The following is a 20,523-nucleotide window of genomic DNA, read 5'->3' as shown; positions in this document are numbered from 1 at the left end:
TGGTGGTGAAATTAGTTAGTCAGACATCATCACGCATAAGGCCCATTAGAGGATGTTTTTAACCCTGACCTAGTGTCAAAAACGTTTGGATTTTTAGCTTTGCAAATAGTTCATTTTTAAACTAGAGCAATTTTTATGGACATTGATATTGTTTTTTTGTTTTCATATTTTATTCTGGAATTACATGAATTTATTTTATCTAGAAATGTATCTCATCTCAATTGAGTGTGTTTGATCAGTTACGTTTCTCATTTCTGTATTAATGGAAAAACAAACCAGTCAGAAAATACAGAAAGAAAAAAGGTTTTCATGTGTTAGTGAATACATCATAAGTAAATGACAAAAAATATATATATTACATGCAAAAAAAAATTACACTAATTTCAGCACGCAATCATCAAACATCAAAAAATTCACAGGGTCTTTGTTCTCTTTTATTCATGCTCCTAACAATAATTTTACAAGCCACTTAAAACTATACCCAGGGTTGGTAAAGTAGTCGATGACCAGTTCCAAATTGGTCAGCAGATGAGTGCTTTTTTCCCAACCGTCTATAGTGTATCAGCTAAGAATAAATAATAATTATTATTACACATTTGGTTTCCAATTCATTATTTAAAAAATGCATCATACAGAGTCTCAGCGTTAGTCTGCAGGACAACTTGTTATTGTCCAAGATCTACCTTTGATATAATAATTCTTTCTGAACTTTATAATCACATTCATCATGGTACAAAAATACATAAAATTGTTATTTTTTAAGTGCTTTTCAATAAGTTGTGGAGTTGCATTAGATTGTCAATCCAAAGAAATCCAATGTTTCAGGGAAAGTGGCTACTACAGAGCTTTAAGTTGTCTACTGCTAAGCTACCATTGCTACTACAGTCAAATCATTTTTAAAAAAAATTACACCATAAGTTAAAAATGATCTTTGAAATTGACACATGTATTAAACTATCATCCTTGAGTTAAGATGTCTATTTTGCTAACAAAGACTGCCCAGTCATATCTTGTGGGATAGGTAGATCCATGACATCTAAGACAGTGGTTGCCACATCACACAGAGCTGCATTGTGGGTAATCTCCTTAAAATTGAGTCCACCAGTCATCACAAAAGGGACTGAAAATAGTGAAAAATTTGTCTTATCCCAGGCATTTATTATTCTGCGGTACAACAATCAATAAAACAACAATAATGTTCCATTTATTGAAATACTGTACACTTCCTGTAATTCCAGATCCTAGAGTCATCCACCTCCTTTAAATGACCAAGTCGAGCCTTTCCTATTAATTATTTTAAAGTAAACAAAACTGCCCTAAAAGCCTTTACGAGCAAAATATTCCAAAACTCATGTCCACATGATACAGAAGATGGAGGATTCTAGCCATGGACTAACCTGCTACAGTGTATTGTTAAGTTCAAAAAGTTCTACATTTCTAATACCACATTTTAAGGATGGTGCCTACTAATTCAAAGGTATTTTTGCCCCGATTTATGATTATGCAGGAAAGGTAGATCTTAACAAGTGTTATTGAAATCCAAAAAGAAAATTGAGGGTAACCACACATTATTTTTTTTAAAGTTAATTCATGAATAATATTTGTGAAAAGCTCCAAAATACAAAGGAATGTGTGGTGTTCTTTTCCAAATTGAAGCTTAATTATCTCTAAAGAATGCATGGTTACCCCCAATTTTATTTTTGGATACCAAGAGTACTTACAAAGATCTACTTTTTCTGCATAGTTTTAAACCGTGCAAAAGCATCCCTGCATTAGTAAGCATCACCAATAGGAAACCCGAGTATCTGGAGATGCACAGAACGTATGCGCTATGCGCATGCAATAACAATAGTAGGCATCGTCCTTAATCTGGAATTAACTCACAAGCATGATAACTGAAATGCTACAATGTACCAAGTCAACAAGAAGGTTAATGAAAAGAGTTGAAAACAACATCATGCTATTGAGCTAGATTTGTAACTAACCAGAGTATTAGTATTAGATGCTAGGTAGGAATTTCAAGAAAATGTGTGAAACTTAATTAGGCTTGCTACAAGAATTAAGGAACACTGGCGGTACTATTTGACATAGCACAAAATGATCTTCGAGATAACCGGACAATTGGACACAATAAACTTGAAGTTAGGATTGCAGCTCAGTTGAGCTACATGGTAAGTACCTCTGTTTGTTGTATGAGCTGTATGAGGTCCTCCATTTTTACTATACATCTGCTCTGCATTGCCATGATCAGCTGTCACCATTAGCACATAACCGGTCTCTTCACAAGCTTTGCAGATTTCACCAATTGCCAAATCTGAAATTTAAGAAATCCCTCAGCAAGGTAGTCAAATTTAAAAGCCCTCCACAGAAGCAGTCAGAGGACTCCAGTACTGAAAAAGTAGCAAGCTGGCACTGTCCTACCAATCTCTTCTCTGATAGAGATGGGAAGGAATGACACAGGGTGATACATTCACTTGCAAGCCTGTACATTTAGATCAAACATCTGACTCACCAGTTGCTTCACAGCCCTTGATTGCTGGCTCATATTTGCCTGTGTGACCCACCATATCTGGGGGAGCAAAATTACACATCACAAATGGGTACTGGCCACTCCTGACAGCTTTACACACCTGCACGCAAAGATAGAGTAGGACTGTGAGATCATCCACTGGCAAACCATGAAACTGTAAGCAAAATAGCTCCAAAGCAAAGAACAAATGATAATCTCAAGTTAGAGTATTATTTTTCTCTAATTCCTACATGATCACAGCATACATACACATAGGCCTTAGTAGTCAGGGTCAACATTTGAATCAATGAAACTTGATATTTTATCTTGCAGATAGAATAACAGGGCATTTTGGAGCAGAAACAAGTATACAGTGTAGAGTTACAGGTAGCCCGCATCACTTCCTCGACATCAATTGCATGGACCCACAGGCATGCATAAAAATCATGCATATGGGGTCTTGAATGCTTTGATTACTACATGTATGTGCATGTTCTCTCAAGATCGACGACTACAGTCTGCATATAACTTCATTATTTACCTCTTGACCGACTCCCTCTGCGTTCATCTCGGGTTTAAGGTCATATGTTGCTACTTTGGGAGAAGGAACCATGGATCTTTGTTCTCCCTTGAATTGCTTCTCTATGCCACCATTAAAAAAGAATGTCACATGGGCATACTTTTCAGTTTCTGTTGAGAGAAAAAGACATAAAATTGTCAATAACCATTTGATACTGTTCTTCTTATGGATGCATGCAGGAGGTTGGTAAGGACAACGGCATTAAGAAGATCACATTGACTCTGTGGCATTCAGTTGAAAACTACATCAGATTCTTAAATAAATAATTTTATTATTAATTACTGTTTGAAAAACTGTGAAGAAAAATCATGGGGTCAGAACACCGTTGCACACAAAATACTTCAATGTATATTACGCAAATGTTGCAGGGTAACAAGGGTGTTAAGTTAGAGTCTCTATCTCCTAAATAATCAATGCAAGCAATGTTTTCATGACAGTCACTTGTTTCAGAAGATTGAAATGTTGAACTGGCTTGAGAGGCCATCTATAGAAAACAGTCAGGACAGCATAATTAAAGAAACCCAAACCCACTTTGGAGGCACCAGTTTTGGCTATTTAAAAGGGTACTGAGGTAGAGTTGACTTCCCGCCCACCAAAGGCAATCTTCTTTGAGGTCAGAGCTACATGGACATGTAGGTTATAACTTTGAGGAAACTTATACAAATCCAGAGACCTTTACATGTACTGTTATTAAGCCACCAAGCTGTCCAATGTGCCATTTTTGCTCACATCTTGTGATCCTTGGTGGCACTTTCGTGGCAAAGTATAGTATCCTCAAAATTAATATTATGAATTTTTAACTGTGAAACATTTCCCAAAGGCCATACTGATAACGGAATTTATATACCACACATATCACATACAGTCTCAAGGCGATTTACAATATCATTTCTTTGGTGTGAGATCACACATCAGCCAGTAATGATGTAGTTATTGGTGAAGCTTTCTACTGCGCCATACCTGCACAATGAAACTGAGCAACACTCTGAGTTGATAACCATTCAGCCAGCACGTTTCTCGGAACATTAGGAGGGAAAAGAACAGGGAATGGAAATTCCTTCTTGTACTGAGTCATGGTGATTTGATGCTGAAAATCAGAGAGAATAAAAAATGAAGCAATGGCAAAACAATGTCCTGTCAAAAAATAAGCAGTGATAGTAAACTGCGCAGGTTTGGAGAAGAATTTGAATGGTATGCCTTTCAATCTTGGACAAAACTCGTTGGGAAAATGTGAAGCTCTAATTGCCTGTGTGATAAAGATTAAAGTCTTCCTACTTCCCCTCCCCCCATTCCAATGTTGGTTGAAAAAACGACGAAAGGCTTGCACAGTATTTTGCATCACATTATCAACATTGGTATGGGGTGCCAAATGATGCTTAAGATAAAATTTCTCCCAAGAGTTTTGTCCAAGATTCTTGATTAAATTAATTTGGGAACCAGTCATGCACAGATACCAAAATGCCAAAACGGCATATGATAATTAAACATGTAACATTCAAGAGAACAGAAGCCTACAAGTACATGCAAAAAGTAAAGAGTAGCTACATGTACTGTAACAGTAGCTGTAGCTGCTGTATGTTTTAAGACTATTAAGCTTCTAAAGGTACATGTAATTATTTCTTACAAGATCTTTGGGTATGACATCTGTCTCAAAGGGAGGCTTGATTCCAAATGCTTCGCTAATTTGCCTCATTCTGTCAGCACGAAAATCAATAAAGCACAGAGTGTCCCCATCTGTGATAAGGAAAATAGAGAAGACAATGTGCTTGACAAGACGAATGCCATGATTAGACTGTGCTAAGATGATTTTTATCGTGCAATTTGGAATAAATAAGCTCTTGCAAATTTTTTCAAGATCATCAATAGTCGTGCGCGTCATGCAAGTTTGTCTAATGACATCACACATCAAGACACGCGCTTTTATTAGTCCCTACTAAAATCTCCAGGGGACCTCACATTACACTGCGTACACTTACATTACACTTTTTACAGCACGATCGAGAATTTTTCTGCTTGCTGCAAAACTTTGCGCAGCATTAAGCTGGCCGCCTTGCAAGCCTCGCGTCTTCGCTCTGCTTGCTCATTGGCAATTACTATATAATAGAAGTCTTATGCACACTCTGGCCATGATAGTAGTAGTAGTAGTAGTAGTAGTAGTAATAATAATAATAATAATAAATTATTACATTTGTATAGTGTTATTTATGTAACTATATTACTCTATAGGGCTTGGTAATGTTGAAAGACACAGCTCTACATGATTGTACATGTAGTACTTATAAAGATATTAATAATTATTAATAAAGTTAAGAGCAACTAATTATCCAAGATAAAAAAAATTAGGCAATAATTTACACAGCTAGGTAACCAGGCAAGCATACTGAGTACAGAATATGAAATAAAAATAATGCTAAAATTGTTTAGTTACACAAAGGACTACACTGATTGTAAGCTTACTATACCTTTGACTCGCCCTTCAGGATCCACAATGATTGGTTTAAGAAATTCATCTGTCTCATGTTTATCACCTTGGGCTTCATAGCGACCTTTGATGACCTGTACATTCAGATAAAAATTTGACAGTGGTATAAAGACCCAAGTGTCAAGGGAGAGGACAGTGCATTGTTCAAAACTACAGAGACCCAAACAAAAAAAAATCTATAACTTACAAAACCAAAGACTATCTGTAGTAACTGGACAAAGCTCAAATTAGGGTTGTACATGTACAACATAAAATTGATTTTAACTCTTTGGAGAGTGGTTCCTATTTTAACGCAATGTCATTGTGCCACAAAACAAATTTTAAAAGCACCTGGGCATCTTCCACTAAAGTTTGACTCTGGCCTTTCTTATCTACAGCTGTATGGTTCTTTTCTTTGCTCCCAGACAACTTTCTTTCACTACTCTCCAATACCATGCAGCTTTTAATTTAACAACCCCTAATTTGACTGGTATAGGATGCGGCTCTACTGTGTTTAGGATTAGACTCCACTGCTTCTGTAACAGTTGTATATTTTTGGTGCCAATTGTTTTATGAAATCTAGATTTCCTTCCTTCTTGATTCAAATGATAGATGTGTACATGTACTACTAGTGAAGAGCATGGCATCATTCCCTCTTCAAAATCTCCTTAATATTAATTTTCATGAGCAAAACAGCACATTTGGTGACCTATACAATGTCATGTGCATAAGCTCCTCATTAGTTAATAAGGCATAGCTTGTTGTTCTTTTGTGATAAATGTTCTCCTACAACTCACAATTTGAACCTTTTTTGAAGTCATTCAGATTCAATTAACTCACAGGTCATGTTTTATTGAGTCTAAAGCCACTCAGCTTTGTCTGGTGGTTTACAACCCGATGAAATACTCCTGCTCATTTACCGTATTAAACAGTACCGTAGTTAAAGCATGGGCTTCATAATGCAGAAAATTACCCTGAAATTTTAATTCAACTTTATAACAGTTACTGTAATGATACATCACGCATCACACCATTTCTGTCAGCCAATCAGAGTTAGTCTTTACCATGTGCTTGGTTTTTGCTCTTTACATGATGGCATGCCAAGCATGGGCGTGTAACTTCACAATTCCTAAAAGGACTCACTGACATCAATTTTGCATGAATGCACCATACCTCAATAAGTTTGTCTGGTGTGGCCACTTCACCCTTTCCTTGGACCAAAGCCTCATAAGCAATCTTGATTCTTTCCCATCGCTTATCGCGGTCCATGGCATAATAACGACCAACAACAGTAGCAATAGATCCATAATTGACTTCTTTAATTTTCTTAAAGACCTGATCCACATATCTTACTGTGAACAACAAACCAATAGAATAAGTCAAAGTTAAATGGCAGAGTTATTGTACAATACATGTCAGTTGTATTTTATGACTGCAGTTATAAATGCAATTAATCACAACAGATGCTACAATCTGTACACTTTATTTGACTTATTAAATCAATATATACCTCCACTCGTTGGTGATGTATCTCGACCATCAGAAAAAAATTGAATGAAACACTTTGGAACACCAAGTTCTTTGGCTGCATCAATTAAAGACTCCAAATGATTGATGTGTGCATGCACTCCACCATCACTGACCTGTCAATTTCATCAAAAACAATAGTCATTAGGTTTAATAACAGAAACCCCCACTTACAGGTACATATAAGATGATTATAAATGTCAAACTGATCATAAACAGACTATCATTTACAAACATTAACGTGAGGATGTACATACACTGTATACATGATTGTACATTACCAAGATCATCTGACCTAAGGTGGATCTACCATAAATTTGAAAAAGAGCTGCCCATTAACCAACTGTCACTAAATTGTCAGCCCAGGGTTGATCAACAAGACACCAAAATATTACCAACAGACAACAAGTGTGAAGGCTGTAGACCAATATTTAACAATTATTCCATGAGCGCGCATTGGATATGAGATGGTAAATAGCCAACGAGGCGCATAGCGCCGAGTTCGCTATAACCACTCTCATATCCAACAAGCGCGAATGGAATAATTGTTTTATTAAATTCCTTAAACTCCAAAAGTTTGGAAGTACGAAATACGAGCAAAAAAAGAGAGAAAATCATAGCGAAATCGAAAATAGTTGATGAAGATGCGATGTTGTGTAATACCTTGTGGTCAGACAGACGCAGGCTCATCACAAAAACATTTCTTACCTTTTTGCGTATCTCTAAGCTTCGAAATTGATCCAAACCACAAAAACGTTTTTCTTTTGCTTTATACCAAAAGAAATTTCGCTTTCTGGCATAAAAAAATTTTAGTTTAGCAACGCTAAGCACAATCATTTACCATATAAGGTCAAACTAAGGTATACGAGCTGATAACCGAGATTGAGTGAACCAATCACAGCACGAGAATTGCATTATCCGAGGTTGAGAATTTAATAATTGATGATATTTGTTCAAGTACTGTCAGTATTACTCAACATGAAGACAAATTTGTCTCAGTCTGTACAAGTAATTTGAAATTTATTATCTTACCTACAACAGCTTTCAATGCATGTCTATTTCAGTTCAACTCTGAGAACATAAATAAGGTCTGACATCCTCAAATAAGGTCTGACACTTAACAGCAGAGAATGAAGGCTAAAATAGGCATATGTTAAAGATTAACATTCAACTCACTAAGCCCAAATAATGGAGCCTTCCATTGCCAGCTTTTGCTCTCTCAGCTGCTGCAGCTAAGACTTCATTTTTTGCAAACTCCTTGTTATCTGATGTCATATTTATTCTAACAATATCCTAAAGAAAGACAACAAAAAAAAAAAATAACTTTAAATTTGCTCAATGGCCTCAAAGACACTGAAATAACAGTGTATTTCTAGATATTTTTCTAAATGTTATCATTCCACAGAAAGATTTATAATAACATTTTAATTTTATTTAAAATTCTACAAGATGCTCAACAACAATGTCATGTCATGTCTTGCAACCTTGCATTAACTATTAAACTGTGTTATGGTAAGAAGGTTGTAGTGTTGACGAAGATTGTGACATCTTGAGACCAATAAATCCTGTTCTTGGTGATGGAATAATGATTTCTGGCCAGTGGTACAGGGGTAATACCATAAATTATTGTATTAAACACAACTATTTCATGCAACCCAATTATTGGGTTGCATGGAATGGTTGATCATTTGTTTACCTGGTACAGAACTCTTCCTGCTCCGATATTAAGATGTCCCACTTCACTATTACCCATCAGCCCTGCTGGTAATCCAACTGACAAACCAGATGCATCTAGGGTGGTGTAAGCATTTTTTTTTCCTGAGCAAAGTCCATCCATAACAGGTACATTGGCATTAAGGATTGCATTGCCTACAATAATATAAGAACAAAGCATGGGTGATTTAACTTAACACCTTAGTGCTTTATAAGATTTCGTGTACATTGTACGTGTCTTGAAATGTTTGTCACGCTCTATGGGAGTGTCACGCAACGTGACAACAAGCAGTATTATATTTTTATTTTTACTTTAAAGGAATATTGAGTTGACGGATTTCTTCCAATGAGACTGTGAATTTAAAAAAATGTAATTAACTTTGGTGCTCACTGACAACTGTCATCAAAGTGGAAAGATCGCAGACGAAAACATTGCTTTAATATTGCCGGGAATATTTGTACAATCGGACAAGACAATATGCCCAATTCAAGGTTTAATTGATCAGATATTTCGACAAAAACGCTTTTAGCTCAATGGCTTCATTTTTGGATGTACTTCTTCAAATTTAAAACAGTTCAGAGAGTCGTCACGCATTTAAAACTGAAGACAGAAAAAATGGATTCCTGATTTGTTGCAGTCTGGGACGCGCGCAGCGACAAACGTAAACTTTGTCAAAATCAGAAAAAGTTCAGTAAGGAAGAAGCAAATACCTTCTTTGTTTTCGGAAATTCCCCATCCATCAATGACAATAAGGCAAACGTTTCTCTGTACTTTGGCCATAAAGACTTACTAACTCACCGGAAAAGTAGCGTTGACCTGCACAATTCTCAAGTGCCCCACTGAATCAACTCGCAATGTTTGATGGTCAACTGCGAGTGCGCGCAGAGTACTGGGGCAAGTTTTAAAGAAAGTGGGGAGAGAATGGGAGAGAATGGGGCGAAGTAGGCCAGGACTAAGCTATAAGAAAAGCCACAGGTAGCACAGAATTGGCAATCGCAAACTTAAAAAGACAAACATCACACATAAAAAAGCTATCCGTGGTTTCCAATTTACTGGGTGAAACGGTTGTGCGCATGTGTTCGTCACACCTGGTTGGTGTCATGGTGGATCAGCTTGCACTTTTTGTTTGTTTTTTCCTTTCCCGAGCCTCGCGTAGGGTCAATTTTGATATAACGAAGATAACAAATAAAGACAGTAACATTAAATCCTGATAATTTATAAAATAAAGGGCAAACGTACTAAATACTGATTGCCTGAGACGGAGCATTTGTCATTAATTTTGGTAACTTGCTTTCATTGAGGCCCAGGCAAACGTCCTCAATATTTTGCTTCAACTTCCGTTTTTGTTGAACAGCGACACTGAAACTCTTTGCACCCCCTCCCCCCCTTGAACTGTGTTGAACATGTTGAATCGAATTTGAATCGATGTTGAATAAGTTCAAGGACGGTGCCTACTATTGTCATTGCGCGCACGTTCTGCGCATCTCGAGACACTTGGGTTTCCTATGGATGATGCTTACTAATACAGGGATATTTTTGCGCGGTTTAAACGCGTTCGAAGAAAGCAGAACTTTAATAGCAAGTGCTCTTGGTATTAGAAAACAAAATTGGGGGTAAACATGCATTTTTCAGAGATAAGCAATTTGGAATAGAACGCTATAGATTGCTATGTGTTTTAAAGCTTTTTACAAACATTGTTGATTGATTATCTTTGAAAAATGCGTGGTTACCCCCCAATTCTCTCTTTGGATTTCAATAGCAATTGTTAAGAACTGCGTTTCCTGCTTATTCATAAACCGCACAAAAATACCTTTGGATTAGTAGGTACCGTCCTTAAAAGCGTTTAAACTTTGCTTCAACTTTAACAACCATCAACCTTTCTTTTATCGCGAATGTTGAATGAATTTGAAAACGTTGGCCACCCTCTTGCAACATTGTTTGGTATGCTCATGCGCACTAATCGGTATCTCAATGACGTACCATAGTAACAACCGCAGCTGCAGCTCCTGGGACTGAATACCAGGCCTAGCTCTCGTGAATTTTTGTTGAATCAAATGTTGATGATGTGTTTTCAACCATTTGCCCACCCCACCCCAGCAGTCAACATCGATCAACAAAATCGTATGGATGTTAAAGTTTTCCTAGGCCTGTTTTCATGCAGCAGGGCGGTTGTATTTCTTTGGCAAAAATTTCATTCAGTTGATTCGTGCGTTCTACAGTTCATTGATGCAAACTGAACTCTGAAATGGTTTCGTACGAAATTGCGCAAAAGCGTGTGTTTTTGACCTTAATAAAATACAAGTAATCGCAAGTTTGTATTTTCCAAAGTGCCCCAATTTCTGCAACGTCTGATAACTCGCGTGAAATTGAAGCACGCGACGTTTTGGACTCGCGTACGGCAACCGGAAGTGAGCTGTTTTGCCTTTTAACTTGTGTTGTCACTACCACCTTTATATTGCTAAGTATCGTTCCTCCATTAGAGATGATTGGGTCAAAAATCTGTGAGACACTACTGTCCTGGCATGCGAAATGTTCATTTCCGGTTATCGTCTGCGGCTCAAAACAGTTGATGGAGGCAAGCGACCAATTAAAGGGGGATGTAAAAATAGGTCTGTATTGAGTTTTGAATAATGCTGTTCAATAGGAGTGGTAGATGTTTAGGTCTATCAGCGTTTTAAAGACAGCGGGTAATCATGAACTTTCAGGCACTGAGTATTGTGTTTTCCGTACTAAATTCTTGACAGCTGTTAACTTTGCAAAGGCGATTAAAGACGGAAAGCTGAATGGTCAACCCAGTCGCCACCCAATAATGTATAATGTCTACAATGGTAACTGAAGCGTGTTAATGTAGAATGTCTAGATTTTCGTTTCATTGTGATTGAGGGTGCTGCTGGGGGTTTCAGTTGACCAATGCCGGTACAAGCGACATGCCCTCCATATTTAAGGTCAGATGTTTGAGACAAAATGCTTTTCACTTCAAAATATAGTAGCATTTTCTTAGTACTTTGCCGATGAGACTTTTCTCAAGGTCATCGTTCCTTTCTTAGCAGGTAACAAATCTTCAGGCGGGTAATTTTACTTTTCCTCAATTCAAAACCTGCATTCTACTTGTATGGATGGTCGAGCTTCAATAAATAATTTCTTAAGACCTTTTTTCACTCCTGGGATTCAAATTCAACCATTAACAGAATTACTTTAAAAAAACGTGAGCAATTGGACAAACTTCTAAAGTTTGCATTGCGGAATGATAGAAAGAAAGTGCAATTTATGCAGTGACTGAAAATGCATATTACGAATTGTTTTTTTTGGTCACAGTGTCTGATTGACGAGAAAACGGTGACTCTTGCAAGCTGTTATTAACTTTCACTGAGGGAGCCGAAACAGTTAGAACTTGCTGAAGAGAGTTGAATGGTTAACAGGAAATGCCAGTGATTTCCCCACCGAAGCGTTATGTATTGTCTGGAATGATTTTTGTTGGATTTTTTGTCATGTCCGGTTTGAGAGTAAACTTGAACGTAGCTATTGGAGCGATGGTTAACAATCACACAGCGGTAGTGGATGGAGAAACAATTTGTAGGGTAAGACGTTGGTACAATATGGCATATTCGAATATCATAGATATCATCACTTTTATGGGGGCCACAATCAATTAACTGTTTGATGAAGTAGTTGCTCGAGTAAGCAAAGGGCATTTTTATTTTAATCCAAAGGATACCTAGGGTTAATAATCGGAATGGCAACAGATTTATATACAGCACATATCACATCATTTTCATGGCGGTATACAATTCACGAACAATTCTTTACCGTACCTGTGACGGGAAAGATTGTGAGACGGGGCACTAGGTTTATATTCCTTATGTGAAAAGACTTAAAAGTCTAATCAATTGCAGTTGAAATTACAAAGGGCAGCACTTTCTCCTCAGTTATTTTCAGTTAAGACCCTGGGTCCGACCGGGGTTTTGAACCAGCGATGTCTGATCCTCAACCAGCTGAGCCACCGCTCGCCTTATCGAGTTTCGAGGAAAAGTAAAATTAGAAATTAAGAAAATATATAGTCAAAATGCTCTTCAGAGCAAACGGACGACTTAATTTCATTAAGACAATTTGAGCTTATCTCAAACTCAGAGGTTCCCAGAGCCGGCATAACCCCAGCGGAGAAAAGGTCTGGACACGAAGTTGTAAGGCAATTATCGGCTCCTCTCCTCTCATTATTCTGTTGTGTGAGCAAAGCTGCAATTAAATCTTCCTTAATTTCACTTCTTGGCTATCTCAGTTTCACATTTTCATGTTTTTAATGTGCTTAACGTGTAACAGCGGCTTAGCTACTTATGGTGTTTCATCTTCGTCAACAGCAGGCAGAATTTCACTGGGAGCCCAGGATGAAAGGTAAACACCAAATGTATGCCCAAAAGTAATGAGAAATATAACGAACGAAATTTTGGTTAGGGTGACATTTCTAGTGCTAGCCTTCTGAGGCAGTTCCCGTTCTCTTACACACCTTACGTCCTAACTTTCCATCGGGAAGGTGCGATAAAATAACTTTTTTTTTCTAGGTTTAATTCTAGGTGCATTTTATTACGGTTACATGGTATTCCAGATTCCAGGTGGATGGCTGGCTTTGCGTTTGGGTGGGGCTCGGCTCTTTGGAATTGCGGTTCTTGTGGCTTCTGTATTTACATTACTAACTCCCACGGCTACTCGCTGGAGTCCTATAGCTCTGATTATCTTGAGGATCTTAGAAGGTTTAGCGCTGGTTAGTGTATTTTATTTCAACTAGAGCATTCACTGCATTACTACTGATAGATATCATATATTGGTACATTAATTTTCGCGCCATTTTATTGGCTATTTTACGTCACGTGGTGCAAACTCACAAACGGATATCGCGCAATGACCCCCGTCTACCTTGGTATTTGTTCTCCGATCATTTCCGTCGTAAGGAATTAAAGCCAGCCGAAAACAACCAGATCGAGAGTTTCAACTTTTCATCTTTATTATTTTACATGTGAGAAAAGCAAACTCGTTTTGTAGAATCTAGTGATAATGACATTAAAAAACTGGTCGCAAATGCTGTTCCGGAAAGTACAAATTTTGCGCGATATGAATATCAATGGAAGGATTTTGAAATAACTAAATTTCTTTCTGGCTTGCCGGTATGATGTCCTTGACTGAGAGATTGCCATCCAATTTTACATTTTCCCTCAAAGCTTCGTTTCTCGGTTAAATAATCATTCAGTTTTCAAACAATCCGTCAGAAGCGGACATCATCAGCTGACATACCAGCCGCCTAAAGGACTTTATCAGTACTAAAGACACCAAAAGCTGTAGTGCCTAACGATACACACTTGGCCAGAAATTTTTTTTTTCGTGGATAGCGCAACAGGCAAAATATCAGGAGCCACTTGTTTCGCATTGTGAGAACTAATCTCAAAACAAAATTGCCAGACAAGTTGCAAGAAAAACCAAAGCTGTGTAGTCGATCTCTGGTATTTTTTCTTACGAATGACCTGATAATGGAATGGAAATTATCCACTTAGAAAATGCTTTTTTAAAATTTCGTATTTTCCGGCATACATGACTATAAGGTTCAGCGAAAACGTGGCTTTTCCGAGTGAACTGAATTTAATAAAGTCAGCAAGAGGGTTATAGATATATTTCAGGGGTATGATTTTCTATTTGCGTTTTCCAGGGTGTGCTATTTCCGTGTAATCACGCTATTTGGAGTCGCTGGGCTCCTTCTGCAGAGAGGACAACGCTTGTAACTGTATCCGTTACAGGTTTGTTATCATAGAGCGGGTTTCAATTGAGTGTCGAAAGTAATTAGCGAATTGCTTTGGTTTTGCATTACTTCACTCAGCGATTGGTTCAAAGTTGTCGTGCCATTTTCTCAACCAATCAGAAGTGAAACCAAAACCATTCGTGGCTTGCGCGTGCACATTTTCCCGCGCTTTGTGTCGTATACGTGTAATTACTTCGAGTTTTGATTGGTTTACTTGATTGTATCCGTCTTTATGCTTCATGCTCCATACAGTCTGACTGATAATTTTTTATTGTTGGCAAGGCATTGCTCTGGGCGAGCTCCGTTTGCTGGAACACAAATAATACCACATTTGTTTGGGATTTTTTGGCCAAGCCCTGATGGGCTAGGCCGTTTATTGAAAATCAGCATCGTAACCTAGGAAATGCCCAAATATAGAAGACATGATCCCAGCGAAGGTGAGGGGACACACGCCATCCACAAGAAAGTAAAAATAGGGAGGGTGGGGAGGGAAAATTGATTTGACTCAGCCTCCACCTAGCTTGCACAAATGGTGAATGATCTAGAGAAAATCCCGGATGACAGAAATGCCTAAACTGCAACATAGGAAATAACTAAGTATGTCACACTCAGCATAAATCCATTTATTTCCTCTGGGCAATAAATTTCCTTTTTGATTGGCCAAAGTAATTACTTTGGGTTTGGTTTCCCGACACTCGATTGAAACTCGCTCTATGCAGTAGCTGATTTCATTAAAATTAACGAGCTCTGTTACGAAAGTTTCAACGAACTCAAGACTAAGAACACTGTTTTTTACATAAATCTCTTATTCTGTCCTTTAGGTTCTAGTATCGGATATTTACTTACAATGCCTGTTTCGGGTATATTGAGCAAATACGGATTTGACGGGGGATGGGCTTCTGTATTCTATTGCTTTGGTAAGTTGATCACACCCTCAAATTAGTATTGCTGAGCTTTCAAATGTGAACTCAAGTCGTTTAGTGCCAAAAGGGAGCTCAGATTTTACTAACCCTAACAGATACAAAATAACCGTAACCAAAATCACATAGTAAACTGAACTCCCTTTGCTTTCCACGAGAAAAAAGTGTTGTAATTAAAGTAAGAAAACCGCATTCATTAAATCAATATGTCACTAACATTAAATTGATATGCCATTAATGCTACGTCTCTTGAGGGAACGGGGATGGCCCAGGGGTAAGATCACTTGTCTCCCACCAATGTGACTCAGGTTCGATTCCCAGATGAGACTCGGCTTCATATGCGTGTTAAATGTGTTGGGTCTCTACTCTGCTCCGAGAGTTTTTCCCTCTCCTTGAAAAACAACAACAACAACATTTGTTTCATTTGAGTTTTTTGATTTGATTTCTGTGTAGTGTCCGCATTTAGTGCACTAGCGCTAGAAGACTTGACACTCTAACAAAGTTCGTTAAAGTTCCAGTTCATTAAGAGTAAAGGTATATAACGTTATTCTTTCTAGGTCTGTTTGGCATGGTGTGGTACGTTCTTTGGTTGATGGTAGTTTATGAGTCCCCCGCTACACATCCTACGATATCCATTGAGGAGAAAACCCTAATACAAACCTCAGCTTTGGATCTCTCTAATGTAAGTCTTTATGCGGATATTTCTCGGCAAGTCATTGTCTTACAATAACACTACTTTTTGAAGTCATCAGTACAAATTCCTTGAAGTTCATTGAGTTTGTTGTTTGTCGATTCCAGTGCACTTTAACAAAACGTTTTTTAATTATCTCAGTCCTTTAATTTCAAGCACTGTTATCCATAGCACCAACCGTTAAAGGGCGTCTTTAACAAACAAAGAGTGAACCTCTCCGCCACTGATTCGTTTACAGTATTCATGAAAAGTCTTTCGAAAGTATATCATAAGATCCTATTACTTTCCAGCCTCAAAACTGTACAGGGCCAGATTAACATTATTTCTGAAATAACGATGAAAGTCGACCTTTTCAAGTCTCTGAAAGTTGCTTCTTCTTAAGCAGCTTCGAACGCACGAGGAGTTTCCAACAGCAAATATGTCTGCATACGTTTGCTCAACGACGGTACGTTTCTAATTGCAGATCGATCAGCTCGTCATTCCATGGAAATCGATTCTATCATCACCACCGGTGTGGGGAATAATAGCTGCAAACTTTGCATTGGACTGGGCGTTTTATATATTACTTATTTCTATGCCAATATTTCTATTGGATGTCATGAACACTTCTATCACTAAGGTAATCATGTCATTATATCATTAATACACATATTAAGTCCCTCTTTTGCAATGCAATGCAATGCAGTGCAATCAATCTTCATGTATATTTAATCAGTTTAAGTGCGACTTAAATGTGGATGCACGAGTCATATTGACCGCATATTTCAGGCCGGCAGAGCCTCGAGATGATGCTTTTTGTTTAGGACTGAATTTAAATATATCGAAATTGGTCTGTTTCATTGCTAATGGCATTGCCAGTGTTAATGTCATGCAGTGGCAAGAGTATAAAAAATAGCGAGTCTGCGACCGGCGGATTGGCCTGATCGCGTGGATCGACCCGCATCCCTAGGGTCAGGTTCGTTGGGGTTAGGGACAACGGCTAGAGGCTGAGGGTGTGGATCGATTAACTCGATCTACATCAGTATCCACGCGACGTAGAACTCCTAAGTTTCATACTACTGTCAAGGTAATTGTCAATATGAGTGTCATTGACAATTTCCAATTTTTAAGTGCCATAATCAATGTCAATTTTATGTGTTTTAGATGGGTTTCCTTGCCGCTTCACCTTTTCTTGTTAAAGGCCTTTGTACGCCGATGTCGGGACTAGCGGCTGACATTCTCAGGAAAAGCAAAATGTCAACGACTACAGTTAGAAAAGTATTTTACGCAGCCGGTAGGTAGCAGTGTTTTAAGTGTATCCCTAATCTTGTTTAAATGCTGCCGGTCCGATTTTAGAACTAACCAAGAAAGAAAGGGCAGGTAATTATATAGGAGAGAGAGGCGACATTGCTGAAGATATATTAATACAGGTACATCCAAGTGTACCTGTTGTGGTTTCATTTTGTTTTTGGTTTGAATTATTTTAAAACCATTTCATTTTTTTTTCAAACAAGCTTATTTTTTTGAAACCTATTTAAATTTTTTAAACTGTCTAAAAAGGGATTTTCCTTTTTTTCGGGTGTAGTCAAAAAACAGGGGCTTGGTTTTTTAGGGGGTCTAAAAAAAATGAGATAAAAGAAGCCATTTTTTCTGTCCATTCCTTCAGTTCTGCATTCTACTTCTCCTACTCCCGCTTGATCAGTTCACCCCGCCTCTGTCATGCCACACCCTTCCTTCACACATCTATCCCCCCCTGATATTTCAAGACTGCCACCCCTCCCTCTCCTTATTTTTTGGATATTAAATGGTGTAAGACTAACTGTTGTGACCCATTTAGGTATCAATAGGGATGTGACGTCAGCGCATACATTTCGTTTGACTGACTGTAAATGGCGATTCCTTGGCAGGAAAGCCGTTCTTACTGTAGATGACCTGAGGCCACGATAGCCTCTGTATGTGATTTTGTGAACTTCTAGACATATTCTACACCAGGAGGTCGTTGCTAAGAGCCCATAACCGGGAAGCTGTGTTGCCGGTGAAATCCGTTCTCAGGTTGAATTCGTTTTTATCTACAGTAGGTTAAATTAGTGATCCTCATCCCCTGAGTTGACATGCACTCAGATAAAGGAAAAATGATTAGTTTAGGTTGTTATACACGCAGATATCAAATGACTTATCGTAGAAAAGTAAATAATGAAAAGAACTGTGTTGGGCTTTAGCATGTCCGTCGTTGTAGTGTAGTGGTGAAGACACAGGATCTGAAGGGTTCGAGTTCGCGTAATTGCTTTAAACTAGGTAAAAACGGATTCAACCTGAGCCCAGATTTGACCGATAACAGCTACATCTCTAATACTAGGTCTATGTAACGGCGTTTTCACTGAGTACTTTAATAAGATTTGGAATGTACGAGGGACCATTCAAAAGCCCATGGGTAATAATTTCTCGTGCAAGATTTGTGATTTTCTGGAAAGGTCAGGTTTCGCGTGAAAATCAATCTGAATACAACTCGGTCTGTAAAAACGGCGTTGCGCAAAATGAAGTTGTACGCCACTGGTCATGGTTTCCTGGTCGTTGCAAAATAATTCCCTGTTTCCGTATCTTTACAGGAGCTATAGCCAGCGGATTTCTCATTTTGATTGCCGGTTACTCTTTGGACGTCACAGTAGTAGTCATCTGTATGAGCCTTGCTGGTATGACAACTTCGCTGGCATACCCGGCATACACTGTGAACATGCTGGACATAGCTCCGCGTTTCGCCTCCATTGTCATGGGGATATGTAACACAATTGGAACGACTGCTGGTTTTGTTAGCCCAATTGTTGTTGGTTTCGTCACGCAACACAAGGTTGGTGTGTCACAAATTGCGTTGTTGTGGCACTAGGACATGACGTAGCCCGGAATTTGGTTGAATTGAAAATTCTAAATGCCCCTTAAAAACTACGAAGGAAATCATTAATAGTCAAGTTTAACGGCCTAGTTGAATAATAATAATAATAATAATAATAATAATAATAATAATAATAATAATAATAATAATGATAATAATAGTAATAATAATAATAATTTTATTTTAGTCAAGCTAATTTAGCTGAGCAAAAAAAATTAAATCAAATGTTGCAACCTTTTGATGAATGGGGGAAACCGGAAGTTCTCATAGAAACCCCTGGGGGAAGAGCAAGCAACCAACAAACTCAACCCACCTATGACGTTGAATCCACATTTCACTGAGAAAGATCGAGTGCTTTCCACTGAGCCAACTCTGCTAAATACGACAACAGCAATTTTCGAACTTTTTGTTCAACAATACAATACATACTTTATTGACCGCTCCCCATAGGGGCTTTTCAGGGCCAATAAAACACAACGAAACGACGAAACGGAGCAACAACAACTGTTAGTCAGAATACAATGCAAAGTATATTAAGAAACTATCATGGTTTATCCGTGCCTCAAATAAACTAATCAGTTACCTGCACAAGTATTCTATACTTTTGCATGCTCTGAAAATTAGGGAAAAAGTGAACATTAAATTAGTCTTTTGCCAAGTCTTTTCTAACTCGTTGTCTTTTATCCTTTGCAGTCTGCTAAGGAATGGCAAGAAGTTTTCTGGATTGCTTTTGCAATTTTAGTGGTAGGGACTTTGGCTTTTTGCGCATTGACGTCTGGAGAACGTCAAGAATGGGATAAGACTGAACACCAAGGGACAGATGACAAGATTGAATCACAAGATTGAAAGATAAGAAAGAGGTTGTTTCGCAGCCTCTCATTAAATCGTGATGCTTTTTTGCATTTGCAGCAAATGATCAGCTCGTAGCCTGCGCACTGACAGCTAGCGTTTGTAACTTGTATTACGTCATGAAAAAGTTGTTTCTATGCATTAAAGCTGTTTTTTTTATTTGTACTTACTGACTGGCATTGCTTAGGTCCCCTCATTTTTTTGTTCCAGATCTAGATTTCTCTCGGATTAAGTACTTTGCGTCACTTTTCCGGCGAAATAACGATTACACTGGAAAAGAAACGAAACAGTAACTAGGACATGAAAAAAACATGCTTAATTTAATTAAACAGGGGCACCCAACGAGAATATAGTTCAAAACCACTTAACATAGCATTGTTAAACGTATTTTAGTATTTAAACGGTAGATATAGGCATATTTTTATCCCCTAAATATTTTTCATCTGTTCGGATTTCCTAGCTGAAAGTCTAGTGATCCAAAAATTATAGGGACCAAAACTTACCTTTTCGAAAATTTCAGCCAGAAAAAAGGCTCCCGAAAATTCTAGGTGACCTTTTTAGGGTAAAAATCCGTTAAAAATGGGCAATTATACCATTTTTCAGATGTTCGAAAATCCTAGGAGA

The 20,523-nt window shown here is 38.0% G+C and overlaps 2 protein-coding genes across 3 annotated transcripts; one reads left to right on the top strand and one right to left on the bottom strand.

Annotated features, from left to right (window-relative positions):
* Positions 1 to 412: 412 nt before the first annotated feature.
* Positions 413 to 9,659, bottom strand: LOC138006364 (2,3-bisphosphoglycerate-independent phosphoglycerate mutase-like). Its single transcript, XM_068852641.1, has 12 exons — positions 9,502 to 9,659; positions 8,774 to 8,946; positions 8,254 to 8,370; positions 7,061 to 7,193; positions 6,724 to 6,902; positions 5,552 to 5,645; positions 4,714 to 4,823; positions 4,050 to 4,176; positions 3,051 to 3,199; positions 2,513 to 2,630; positions 2,180 to 2,314; positions 413 to 1,120 (listed from the first exon to the last, which is right to left on the bottom strand). Exons 1-12 carry the CDS (start codon positions 9,569 to 9,571, stop codon positions 978 to 980), a joined length of 1,548 nt encoding a protein of 515 aa, XP_068708742.1. The 5' UTR covers positions 9,572 to 9,659; the 3' UTR covers positions 413 to 977.
* Positions 9,660 to 11,266: 1,607 nt separating this feature from the next.
* Positions 11,267 to 19,996, top strand: LOC138008546 (vesicular glutamate transporter 3-like). Of its 2 annotated transcripts, none has more exons than XM_068855866.1 (11): positions 11,267 to 11,400; positions 12,107 to 12,369; positions 13,147 to 13,180; positions 13,348 to 13,547; positions 14,484 to 14,571; positions 15,395 to 15,490; positions 16,051 to 16,175; positions 16,648 to 16,803; positions 17,328 to 17,457; positions 18,770 to 19,008; positions 19,744 to 19,996. In XM_068855866.1, the coding sequence occupies exons 2-11, from the start codon at positions 12,214 to 12,216 to the stop codon at positions 19,894 to 19,896; spliced, it is 1,377 nt and encodes a 458-aa protein (XP_068711967.1). In that variant the 5' UTR covers positions 11,267 to 11,400; positions 12,107 to 12,213; the 3' UTR covers positions 19,897 to 19,996. The 2 variants fall into 2 exon arrangements, with proteins under 2 accessions (XP_068711967.1, XP_068711966.1); XM_068855865.1 differs by lacking the exon at positions 11,267 to 11,400 and adding an exon at positions 11,712 to 11,841.
* Positions 19,997 to 20,523: the final 527 nt, after the last annotated feature.

This window comes from Montipora foliosa, chromosome 6 (genome assembly GCF_036669935.1).
Source record: "Montipora foliosa isolate CH-2021 chromosome 6, ASM3666993v2, whole genome shotgun sequence".
Classification (NCBI taxonomy): domain Eukaryota; kingdom Metazoa; phylum Cnidaria; class Anthozoa; order Scleractinia; family Acroporidae; genus Montipora; species Montipora foliosa.
This window is presented reverse-complemented; position numbering and strand designations above follow the sequence as displayed.